We start from the raw sequence: 14,085 nt of genomic DNA, 5'->3' as shown, positions 1-14,085 counted from the left end.
GTCACGATCAGACATTGGCGACTGGAATGCCAAGAAGGCCAAGAATTCAACTTCCAAGGCCAAGAATCTGAATCCCAAGGGCAAGAAGGAAATGTCGGCCAAGAAGCCAAATCCAAGAGATGCTCCCGTGAAGTCAAAATCAAAGTCATCTCAACGGCCGACATCAAGATCAAAAGCAAGTACTGAGCCACCCATCAGATCGAAAAAGAAATGGGTTAAACCCAACTACAAATGGGTTCCAAAGGCTCACTCTCCCAAATCAACTAATGACTCTAATATTTCTTCATCTTTTGTTTGTGATAAACAGGATATGTCATGGGAGAGAGTACCATGCAAGGATGACAAAGGTCGACCCAGTTTCAAAATGGACTGGGTTCCAAAGACCAACTGATCCCGCTCTGTGTCGGAGTAGCTATGGAGGCATATCATGAGACTTCGGTTTGTTGGTAGTGGCTGTTCCTGGCACATGATAGGAGACATCTCTCAAGTGTACAACACTCAGAACATTGTCTGGGAGTATGTGTCCTTTGCGGGAAAGGAAGAAAAGAAGGGATCACACATGGGGTTAGTGCTTAATGACATGAAGAATTTTCGGATCTGTTCTGAGATTATGCGTGCTGTTCTCAGACCTTCTGGATGCAAATTCAATCGATGACTTACGGTTTGAGTTTTCCTCTCTATACTCCTGAGTTTTTCTTAAGCTGATTCGCTTTAAAGACTAATTTTTGTTTTAGGATAGTTTAAATTTGCGCATTTACTTTCGTTTTTCTCCTATGCACAAATTTAGGGGGAGAAATAAAAACAAAACAAAAAAATTAGAAAGTTTTAAACAAAATCCAAAAACATTAGAAAATCCAAAAATCCAAAAATATGTTGGTTAATGAAATGAGTTTGAGGGAGATGTTTTGGGAAGTGATATCTTCAAGTGATAACAGGCAATCTGAGTCTGCGTAACGTACCCAAAGTTGAAGGGTCTATGCTCTGGGTTTGATGCGCTGGTAGGCATGAAAGATTCTAAATGGACTTGACTAGGCAGAGTTGAACTTAAGAAATTCTTAGACTTGACAAATCTTGACCTAGTTAAATCCGTTTAGCCTGACAATACGACGCTCGGATAGGTTGAGCAGGGAGATATATATGGGAATCTACTGGTCATATTAAAGAACTCGTATCTGGAACTATGGATTAACTTTTCCTCGATGTGCGGATTATGTCCTTAATTCCGGTATTGATGGGGCGACTGGTAAATTCCAATGAGTTAGGTCTGTAGAAAATCGTTTTCTTTCTCTTCCTATCTGTCAGTCATATGTTGCATCCTTTGCGTGATTGGAAGAGATCCGACCTGGACAGCAACATATGCAAATCTATTTCTCTGCATATTATTTCTGTGAAACTCTTCCTATCTGTTAGCCATATACTGTCTCCTTTGCGTGACTCATAATCCGACCTGGTATACAGTATATGCACCATTCTACTTCTCAATCCCTCTAAGAACTATAATTAATAATAATCTGAATCCATTCTCTCTCTTAATGATTGTCTGCTCACCCGATGTAAGGAGTACTCTGGAAGTTCTTGATTACTGGGGCATATCAGGAAGCGGGAAACATGTTCCAGTACAATTAAAATTGAACACTCAAAGATTGTCTATAGATCTCGCTGCTCAATTTAGGTGGACAACAATATCCCTGGTCGTCGTCAGCTGAATGGTCCTTAAGATATAGTATCTAGGAACTTAGGATCAGATTTAATATCTAGGAACTTAGGTTCACCTTGTCTTATAACAAATAGTATGTCCTAAAATTGTCACAATTTCTCGTGTTTAAGTGGACCACAATACCGGCGATCGACCAGACAAAGACGTGAAGATAAAAGGTACCGAAAAGTGGATAAAGGCTGTCTAAAAACTTTGATCCCAAATCATTCTTAAAGTTAGATATCATTTTATTTTTGTTAAATTTGTTCAAAGTTTCTTCTAATTTAAATATTAGGGGAGAATTAAAAATTTTGAAAACCAAACAAAAATCAAAAAATTAAAAAGCCAAAAATAGTGTTATTTCTGTTTTATTTCTTTTTCAGAAAATATGAAAAATCCAAAAATATTGTGTGCTAAAATTTTCTTTTAGTTTTGTTTTGTCTTGAATAGTGAATTCAGGTGAAGATGAAACTCATGGAAGTTTGTGTTGAAGATTTCTGAATCAAAGTTTCATCCGTGAGCATCGAAGAATTCTCATTCGAAGGAGCAAGAAATGAAGATTATTCTTTCGACATTCAATCCTTCAACCCCAGAAGCAAGGTGAAGCTGCAATTGAAGATTATGTGACAGATTGCATTGAAGCCTCCTCAATCAGTCTGCTGATATCTTAAACCTGCTGAAGTGATCCAAAAGATTTGTTCTCTCTGATGTTCTCTCTGAAGATTCTCAAGCTGAAAGCGCTATTTTTCAAGAATCAGTACGTCAAGCCTCCTCACCCAATGTGCGTTCAATGCCAAATTCTGAAGAAAAGCCCAACTGCTCAAGATGAAGTCATTCATTGAAGATTCATCAAGTTCATCTTGAAGTCGTGAAGAATTTGAAGATTAAAGCTGAAGCCAAGCTCCCAATGAAGATTATGAAGAAAAACCAGCTAATTTTTAGGGGGAGCTTGTTGGGTCAATTAAGAAAAGAAAAGAAAGCTATAAACCAAGGGGGAGATTGTTGGGTCAAAAATATGGTTTATACTTTGCTTTTCTAGTTGATTGTAATTTTCTGTAATATTATATGTGTTTACGGTCAGGTTTACGGCCAAGTAGTGTTTACGGCCGTAAACAGGTTTACGACCGTAAACTCTGTTTACGGCCCAATGGGTGTTTACGACCGTAAACTCCGTTTACGGCCGTAAACCCAAGGCCGGCCCAGTCGAGTATATATAGGGGTGAGGGGTGTGAGGAATAGATGGATGAACACATAGAATAGTGGAGAGCTTAAGTGTGTGAAACCCAAGGTGTTCTAGGGAGAGAAAGAGAGAGAGAGAAGAGAGTGTGTGTTAGTGTGTGTGAATCTTGTATCCGGATCTTCATTCTAATCAATACTATACAAGATTCATATTATTCTTCTTCTCCTTCTCTTCTATTTGATCTGACATCATCCGTTTGATTGGGATTCCGCACCATCAAACGGATCTGATTGATACACAGGCAAATTAGGGACTTACAGATGTATATTCAGAAGAATATTTAGTGATATCTACACCTTCTATTATTAATGATTTCAACTCGTATGCATCGAGGCTTATCAACTTTGACGGAAAATTGGGATATTTTTCTATAAGAGGAGATCGTTGATGGACTATTTGGGTTTTCATTCAGAATCGGTAGGTTAAAGTAGATGTTAGTAATTAAAATGCTAGTGAAAATGAATGGTGAGATTATCGAAACAATCTACTTTATTTTTTAAAGGAAATACGATTGAATATGTCGTTCCGGCACATCGTTCTCATTAATTATTTTCATTCGTTCAGATTTTGAGATAACAATTATGCCGAGTAGAAATGTGTGAATGTGTACATTTTAAATTGCATTCGAAAATCGTTGTTTTTTCGAATAAAGATATTTACTATTTTATATTAGTTTATGATTGAATACTTTGTTTTTTTTTAATTTATAATTTTAATCGTCAACTCATGTAATTTTGTTGTGTTACTTTATCATGTTTTTCTTATTGTATTGACTTTTTATAATTTTATATGTATTTTTTATATATTCCTCCACGTTTAATGTCGGTCATAATTTATAAATAAGAATGTAAAATATGAATAATATTTATTATATTATATAATTTATGTTTTTAAAAAAATTTAGTGTGAATGAATTTATGTAATGCCATGTGACATGATTAGAATGAAGAAGAAAAGATAGGTTAATACTTTAGAAATGTACATTTGACACATAGTCATTTTTATTTAATAGGTTATATATATATATATATATATATATATATATATATATATATATATATATATATATATATAGGGTGAGCTTCAATAGAGAACCATTATTAACAAGAAACCAATGAACCAATCGTGAGCGTCGAAACAACCAAGGGAATGGATGTACATTTGTACATTGGACGTACGTACACCAAATTATACCATAAAATCAACCTCTTTATCAAAAAATCCACCTCTTTTTTTCATTTAAATTTTTTTAAGCCACGTTTTTCTATCGAAAAAAACCAGAATATATTGTTGTTCACGATTTTTCGTCTTCATTTCATAGAGATCCATTTTGATATATATAATTTTTTTTAAAAAAAAACTTACTTAGTTTTATTGTTTTTTTTTACAATATTTAAGTTTATTTTTATCCAAAAAAACCAATTATACGAAAAAACCTATGCTTAAAGCCATTTTGTTCATAGTGGAAGGCGTGAGCCGGTAAACCCCGTCCTAGTCATCATATTTAAAACGCACGTCATCAAAATTAATCCACCTACGATGCCATGTAACCTTCTCGTTTAATGAGCTTTCCCTACAAAACATTTTATAAAGAACCCTCCGATTGTCTTCTTCCCCCTTTTTGTCGTACCGTTTGTCTAAAAAGTCGATGTCATGGCGGTTTACATGAAGATCGAACTTCACTTTGTTGGGTATTTTACGAGGTACCCCGAAGTTAGTTATACGGATGGAGCTGAACAAATGTTCAAAGATGTTGATTTTGCTGGAATGGACAGGAACGAGTTTGTTGAGTTCCTGCAAAAATTTGCGAATGAAAGGTGTGTAAATGTTTATTTTTGCATACTTAAAATAGACTTTCCTGATGGATTGAGGATATTAGCTACTGAAATAGACTACCAGGACTTCATCGAAGATGGGCATGCTGTTGGTTGTGTCCTGGATGTATACATGGATTATCTAGGTGTGAATGTGTATCAATGGATTATCGATGAGCAACTTGATGGGAGCGGTGTGGAAGACAATCATTCTAAGGGAGTTGTTCAGAATGATCCGGATGAACTGCAAGGTAATATACACGATGACCTTGACCACGTAGATTTCATTCCAATGACTAAGACCATGACCGATGTGTTTTTGAGCAAGTTATGGCCAAAGGTGCAGTCAACCCCAAACAGTCCACCTCATAAGGATCTATATCTTCAAATGGAAGACAATGAGGTAAATCTTGAAGAGGTTAATACATACAATGAAAATGTGCATTGGAAAAAACAAAAACCTGTGTTAGGAATGCGATTTGATAGTCCAAAATAGTTAAAGCATATGTTATGTAATTATGTTGTTGCTAACGGCTATCAGTTGTGCTACAAAAAAAATGACAGTAGAAGACTTTTTGTTAAATGTTGTTCCGGGTAGTGTAAGTTTAGGATGTGGGCATCCTGGATGATTGAAGAAAACTCTTTCCAGATTAAGTCCCTTATAGATGAGCATAATGTGCAAGAAATTTCAAACTTGGATCAATTGGTAGCTATGCTTGGATTGGCAGCCATTTCACAACTGAGTTCTTACAAATACATAAAATGAGTGTTAGGATGTTCAAGGAAGAAGTGAAAAAGACTTTTGGTATTTATGTAAGTGTGGGTCATTGTAGGAGAGAAAAAAAGCATGCTATTGGCTAATTGAAGGCACAATGGTTGAGCACTATTCAAAGATTTGGTCATATGGTGAGGAGATAAGAAGATCAAACTCTGGATCAACTGTAAAAATGGATGTCAATAGTATGCTATATGGGAAAACTTACTTTAGTATGTTTTATGTATGTTTTGAGGGATTAAAGCACGGTTGGAGCGGCAGTTGTAGAAGAGTAATAAACATGGATGGGTGTTTCCTTAAGGGGTTATGTACTGGAGAGTTAATATGTGTAGTTGGAAGGGATACTAATAATCATATATTCCCAATTGCATGAGCAATTGTTTGTATGGAAAACAAAGAGAATTGGAAATGGTTTTTGGAGAATTTAAAAGATGACTTAGGAATGGCAAATGGTTTTGGAATTACATTGATGTCAGATCAGCATAAGGTATGTTACTTAGTTGTATTCTATTTTTAAATGATATTTACTTCTACTGTTTTACCAATTCAACTCTATATGTGAAGGGACTATTGGAAGTTGTGAAAGAGATTTCGCCTAGTGTTGAACACAGACAGTGTGCAAGGCATATTGTTGCCAACTTTAGGAAAAGATTCCCCGGAGTACGTTATCAGAAGATGTTTTGGAAGGCATGCAAGGCATCTACTGAGCCTTTACACAATGCAACAATGAAGGAAATACAACTTCTCAATCCTTCAGCCTTTGAGTATCTAACATAGAAGAACCCACAATCATGGTGTAGAGCTTTCTTTTGGGAGGGCAAGATGTGTGATGTTGTAGAAAATGGATTGTCGGAGAGCTTTAACAATGTCATAAGAGATGCAAGGAAAAAACCAATCATCACAATGCTTGAAGAGATTAGATTGTATGTTATGGAAAGGCAGTTTCATTTGAGCATGAAAGGAAATGTTATTAGATATTAGTAGGTTTTGCCAACTAGTTTGAACCGGTTTGAGACACGAAAATGAGCAGAGTCTTATGTGGTGGATTAGACAAGCAGACATATTCTTGTAGAGTATGGCAATTAAATGGCTATGGGTGTGTGCACTCAGTTGCAACTATCTCTTACCTAAACATAGATGTGGGAAGTTATGTGGATCCCATGTTCTTTGGAGCTATTTACCAAAACACTTACAAGTTTCATACGAAAGGGATGAATGGCAGCAATATGTGGCCAAGTACTGAATTCATACCACCACAGCCACCTTTGAAGAGGAAAATGCCAGGCAGGCCTAAAGTCAATAGAAGGAAGGACCCAGGTGAAAAGACTACTAGACACATTGTGTTAAAGGTTGGGAAGAAAATTCTTTGCAGTGTGTGTAAAAAAGTTGGTCACAACAAGGTTACATGTCCTCAAGTTGAGAGGTTCGAAAAACTCAAGGTGAAGAGAAATAGATCAACTACTAAAGGTGGTAATGAATAGGAAGGAAATGGTTCAAAAACAACAGGTGCACATAAACGGAAGCAATCTGAGAGGATTATAAAGAAAAAATTGGATAAAAGAGTTGAAGGGAAAAATGGAGAAGGAAATTCAGGTGACAATCCAATGAATATTGAATATGGATAAGTGCTTGTTGGTTGTTTGTTAAGACTATGTTGGTTATTTGATGGGTTATTTAAGTTTGTTTCTTATAGTAATATGTTGGTTGTTTGTTAAGACTAATATGTGTGTGGTCCCATACGTTTATGTTTGGATGTAATAGACTTGCATGGGTGCAACTATTTTATATTGTATGTGTTGCTAGTGTTTTATATGGTATGTGTTTGTTAAATATTATTTTATGTACACTTATATCAGAAACAAAACGATGCCACACAATAGCAATGTGAGTGACTTAACCCTGCTTAACACCAAATCTCGACCGATTTCTTCTTTCAGACGAGCGACTTCCATTTTCTGTTCTGTAATTTCTGCTCCACAATCACAATAAATAGTATGCAAATCACCATAAAACCAAAACTCACAATCACCAGTCCGCTCACTAATACCGTTAGCGAAGTCAACTTTTTCTTTGTGCGCTCAATCCGACGATGCAATGCGAGTGACTCAACCCTGCTTAACACCAAATCTCGACCCATTTCTTCTTTTAGACGGGCGACTTCTATTTTCTGTTCTGCAATTTCTGCTCCACAATCACAATAAATAGTATGCAAATCGCCAAAGTTGAGACGGTCTCTTGAATTTATAAATATCGAATCCGGTGAATGTGGCGGTGGGGTCACCATCGTGATTCACGTTAAAGTGAGGTTATGTCGGATTGTCGGTATGCTTTAGTGGAAAAGGGGCTTGAAGATTTAGGGTTTCATCGAATAAGCCATTCCTTTTATTGATTGATGGGTGCACAGTGTCTCTTAGGCCCCAAGCAAAGAACCGATCAAACTCAATGAAATGTACACGAGTTAACTAAGAGTTAAGTCAAGGTGGACTCATCTGCTGACTATTATTACGACGTGTATGGTTTACCTGTTAAAATAGGTAGGTGGACCACTTTAGCCGGTAAAGTAAGACTTCATTCCTCTCAAATGCATAATAAAAAAAACACACACACACACAATAGGGACCATTTAAACCATAACTTGTAAGATGGTTGGGCTACAGTGACATTTACCCATATATATATATATATATATATATATATATATATATATATATATATATATATATATATATATATATATATATATATATATATATATATATATATATATATATATAACCACTATTAACAAGGAACCAATGAACAAATCGTGAGCGTCGAAAATTATAATGATCAACAACCAAGGGATTGAATGTACATTTGTATATTGGACGCATGTACACCGAATTATACCATAAAATCCATCTCTTTATCAAAAATCCACCTCTTTTTTTCGTTTAAATTTTTTAAGCCACGTTTTTCTATCGAAAAAAACCTGAATATACAGTTGTTCACGATTTTTTATCTTCTTTCCATAGAGATCAATGTTGAGATATAGAAAATAATTTTTTTTTTCGAAAAAAACCTACTTTGTTTTGTTGTTTTTTACAATATTTAAGTTTATTTTTATCCAAAAAACTAATTATACGAAAAAACCTCAATTATTTGTCCTCTATTAATAAACATCAATATCGATTAAAAAAAACCGATCAGTTCAGATTCACTCTGTGAATCTAAACTGTAAATATTTCAATTTTAACATTTACAAAGTGAATCCGACTTAATATTTCAACTCTTTGATCATTCACAAATCAAGTGAAATTTACATATGAAACGAAATATATTTCCATATAGTTTTATAATATTTTAACAATTTAATTACTTGTAAATTAGTTTTGTAAAATAAATAAATTGATTTATTCACATTATTAATCTGAACTGTATATAATTTAGTTTTTTAGAATTCACAATGTAAATCTGACTTACTATTATTCACATTGTGAATCTGAACTGAAAATTCAATTTTTTTTTTATAAAACATGAATATGAATCTATCTTTAAAGAGTACCAAAAAAATGAATTTTGATAAATTTATGAATTTTTTTAAATAAAAAATAGACCTTAACTTTTCAAAAAATAAAGAAAATAAAATGAGTTTTTTTGAAAAAAAAAGTTCATTTTTATATATTAATATAGATCTCTATGAAAAGAGAACGAAAAATCATGAACAATGATATATTCGTTTTTTTTTCTATAAAAAAATGGCATAAAAAAATTAAACTAAAAAAGAAGTATGTTTTGTTATAATGTGGTGCATGTCCGTCAATTGTAAAAAAGTATACAACCTTTGTTTTTGTCGTTGGTCGCTTTAAATTCCGTCAATATATATATATATATATATATATATATATATATATATATATATATATATATATATATATATATATATACATAACCACTATTAACAAGGAACCAATGAACAAATCGTAAGCGTCGAAAAACATAATGATCAACAACCAAGGGATTGAATGTACATTTGTATATTGGACGCATGTACACCGAATTATACCATAAAATCCATCTCTTTATCAAAAAATTCACCTCTTTTTTTCGTTTAAATTTATTAAGCCACGTTTTTCTATCGAAAAAAACCTGAATATACAGTTGTTCACGATTTTTTATCTTCTTTCCATAGAGATCAATGTTGAGATATAGAAAATAATTTTTTTTTTCGAAAAAAACCTACTTTGTTTTGTTGTTTTTTACAATATTTAAGTTTATTTTTATCCAAAAAACTAATTATACGAAAAAACCTCAATTATTTGTCCTCTATTAATAAACATCAATATCGATTAAAAAAAACCGATCAGTTCAGATTCACTCTGTGAATCTAAACTGTAAATATTTCAATTTTAACATTTACAAAGTGAATCCGACTTAATATTTCAACTCTTTGATCATTCACAAATCAAGTGAAATTTACATATGAAACGAAATATATTTCCATATAGTTTTATAATATTTTAACAATTTAATTACTTGTAAATTAGTTTTGTAAAATCAATAAATTGATTTATTCACATTATTAATCATATAATTTAGTTTTTTAGAATTCATAATGTAAATCTGACTTACTATTATTCACATTGTGAATCTGAACTGAAAATTCAATTTTTTTTTATAAAACATGAATATGAATCTATCTTTAAAGAGTACCAAAAAAATGAATTTTGATAAATTTATGAATTTTTTTAAATAAAAAATAGACCTTAACTTTTCAAAAAATAAAGAAAATAAAATGAGTTTTTTTGAAAAAAAAAATTCATTTTTATATATTAATATAGATCTCAATGAAAAGAGAACGAAAAATCATGAACAATGATATATTTGTTTTTTTTTCTATAAAAAATGGCATAAAAAATTAAACTAAAAAAGAAGTATGTTTTGTTATAATGTGGTGCATGTCCGTCAATTGTAAAAAAGTATACAACCTTTGTTTTTGTCGTTGGTCGCTTTAAATTCCGACGTTTTGGATTGGTTCTTTGATTCCTTGATAAGTAATGGTTATATATATATATATATATATATATATATATATATATATATATATATATATATATATATATATATATATATATATATATATATAGGGAAAGGTTATTTGGAAAACAAAAAAAAACCCTAAAAAAACCCCAAAAATCATAAAAATGCATAAAAAAATACGTAGAGATCACAAAACTTTTTTTTTGACATTTTTTATGAAAAAATCGCAGGTTTTTAAAGAAACTCGCTGAAAAGAAAATTTGAAAATAAAATTTTTTTCTTTATAAAAAAAAAAAATTGATTTTTTATTTTTTTTTTCAGCGACTTTTAATAAAAAGCTGCGATTTTTAATAAAAAAAATTCAAAAAAAAGTTTTGTGATCTCTAAGTATTTTTTTTATGCATTTTTATGATTTTTAGGGTTTTTTTGTTTTCAATAGAACCTAAACCTATATATATATATATATATATATATATATATATATATATATATATATATATATATATATATATATATATATGAACAGCTGGTGTTATTTAGATTTGTTGCCTTCCATTTGTGAACAATTTCATACACCCACAACAATATATGCTGTTTTCCATGCTAAATTAAATATGTTATATGAGTTCGAAATCTAACCAACAGAGCATAGTCCAGAATAATATAAGTATATATTTTAAATTACATATAACATATCAGTATATACCTTCTAATCAACAGAACATAGTCCAGAACGTATTAATATCCTATGATGATTTTATATGTTAAATTACATATAACATATCAGTATATACGATCTAATCAACAGAACATAGTCAAGAATAATATAGAATAATGCAGAACGTACTAATATCCTATGATGATTTTATATGTTTAATTACATATTACATTTCAGTATATACCTTTTAAGAAATGGTCCAAATAGTTACATAGTTCCTCTTAGATTTACAAAGTTTTAAATATCGTCGTAAAAGAAATTAAGAACTACAAAAATGGTGTTTGTAATAAATAGTTATAGAAATGGCCTATTGTAGAAAACAATTTTTATAAATTGTCCCTATTTAATAATGATATCACAAAAATATCCATATATAACGAAGACAAAATTGCAAAAATGGTATTTATATGTTTTTGGTCTCAAACGAAATTGCACCACCGGTCCAAAATTAGATATTTCTATTGTTTTTGGTCCCTATACATAAAAAGACCATTATGCCCTTATAATTTGTTTTTCCATTTTTTTTATTATTTGCTTTTATTCAAAAAAAAAAAAAAAACCACCATACTCGTTTTCCCTCCCTGCTCAAACCCCTAGCCCATTTCCGTTCACTCTCTCTTACACTTACACACAGAAACATACATCTCTCTCTCTCTCTCTCTCTCTCTCTCTCTCTCTCTTTATATATATATATATATATATATATATATATATATATATATATATATATATATATATATATATATATATATCTACTCTAATAAATGAAGATCCATTTTGCCACATGTCAATCTCTCATAAGTTTTGACACTTATCATTTTGTGGTATTTTTGAAATAAATAATATCCACATGTCAATTTCTATGTTTTTTTAATTTTTAAAATTAAAAAGTCACATAATACATATAGCTATATAAGTAAAGTATTAAATGTAATAAATATAATGTTAAATTGCAATAAATATGTTTTTTCCTTCTTTATTTTAAAATTTAATTTTAAAAAATACTTAATGTTTAAATTTTGATATTTAATTTTCTTTAATTAACCCATGTAATACATGAGTCTCACACCTAGTATATATATATATATATATATATATATATATATATATATATATATATATATATATATATATATATATATATATATATATATATATATATATGAGGAGGCTTGCAACCTTTCACTTCCATGAAATCTTCTTTCTCTTTAATTGATAATGTTATGAACAGTTTTGGCCAAACATGTTTCACTTTTTGATCTCCTACACCGCCGTCTACAGGAGATGTCGTCGGTTTCTCAGCTACCCCACCAGCCGTTGAAGCATAACCAGTTCTTGTCGTATAAACCTCTTTATCCGGTGACGATTTCCGGGTGTTCTCCGATCTTAGATGAACTGTTTTGTCGGAATTCCTGTAAACCAAAACATCAAAATCAATTCTCGCTTAACGACCAACCAAACCCATATCAAATTTGCATAAATTTAGGGGATAGTTCTTCGATTTACTATAAATAGAGATGAAAATCATCACCGGATTTTCAGAAAACTTAGAATTTTTGTTGAATCGGGAGTAACTAACGGTTTCAATCGAGATTACTAGCAAATCAACATCCGATCTTCAAAAGAAATTTGGAAAAATGAATTCTACGTTGGAAAAACATGAAATCCAAAACAAATTTCCAGGGATTAAGTGAATTTCTCGTTTTTTGTGTTATTAATAAACCAAATTTCAGTGAAATTGTGGGTTTTTCTAGGAACCATTAAAACCATTTGAACAGTTTTTATAAATATATTATCGATGGGTAGGTTAGAAGGAGGAGGGGTGGGTAGGGTATAATTTGTCTTTTTTGGTTTTTTAATTAAATATGTACAATTTCATTTTAAGAAACTTGTTTCTACAGACGCAACAGTTAATAGAATAGTCAGCAAAACTCTATATGCATTAGTAAAACAATCGACTTTTTCATACATTTTAAAACATCGGTGGGTTAGTGGTTTCACTTGGTAAGAACTCGTCAACCAGATATAACTCTAGATTAAGTTCATTGACGTCAATATCTGATTGTTGGCCATATGTAAGTGCATCTTGAAGACGGAAACAAGTTAAGTTAGTATCTATGTCATCAAATTCCTTCAATGTAACACCGGATTCCTGGTACGTATTTAAATTCAAGAAATGTTGTAATTTACTCTGGGGCTCGGCGAGTTGGAGGCCCAACTCGTCGAGTAGACTCGACTTTTTGATCGGGGGTTTAAGTGACCTACTCGACGAGTCGGAAGACCGACTCGACGAGTAGGAGCTGTCTGGACAAAACCCTAATATTTAGGGTTTGCACCCTATTTAAACAACTTATCTCCTCCCATATCAGCCTTCATCATCCCTCACACTTCCAGAAGACCTTAAACTGAAACCCTAGCCTTGTTTGAGTGCTCTTAAGCCATTTTTGTGCTTTTTGGTGGTTGTGAAGCTTGAGAAGAAGAAAGGAGCTTGGGAGTTCAAGTTGAAGCTAGAAGATCCAGAGATTGTGTTCCATTTCCAGCTCATTTAAGGTAAAAAGCTTCAATCTTGACTTTCCATGTGTTTAATCAACTTAGGGCTTGGATTTTGGTATCTTTACGGCATTTCTAAGCCATTTTCGGGTTGTGGGGTGTAATGTGGAGATATGGCTTCAGATCTTGGACTTTGGAGGGTTATCATGGCATAAAGGTGCCAACTTTATGGCCATGAGAACCCCATACATCTTGTAGATCTCATTTTTGGTCCTTGTGAGCTTAAACGCCCATGCATGGACGTAAAGTTCGTGACTTTACATGTTATATCTA

General features: G+C 32.0%; 1 protein-coding gene across 1 annotated transcript; it reads left to right on the top strand.

Annotated features, from left to right (window-relative positions):
- Positions 1–6,547: 6,547 nt before the first annotated feature.
- LOC145164922 (uncharacterized) lies at positions 6,548–7,006 on the top strand. The gene has a single exon (XM_079083578.1). It carries the CDS (start codon positions 6,548–6,550, stop codon positions 7,004–7,006), a length of 459 nt encoding a protein of 152 aa, XP_078939704.1.
- The last annotated feature ends 7,079 nt before the right edge of the window (positions 7,007–14,085 follow it).

Source organism: Lactuca virosa, chromosome 3 (assembly GCF_052849685.1).
Source record: "Lactuca virosa cultivar CGN04683 chromosome 3, Lactuca_virosa_CGN04683_v6, whole genome shotgun sequence".
NCBI lineage: Eukaryota > Viridiplantae > Streptophyta > Magnoliopsida > Asterales > Asteraceae > Lactuca > Lactuca virosa.
The sequence above is the reverse complement of the archived record's forward strand: the minus strand, read 5'-3'. Positions and strand labels throughout refer to the sequence as shown.

What these genes read in the sequence shown, in the direction of transcription:
- LOC145164922 (XM_079083578.1), top strand. Translation starts at nt 6,548, where the DNA reads ATGAGCAGAGTCTTATGTGGTGGATTAGACAAGCAGACATATTCTTGT.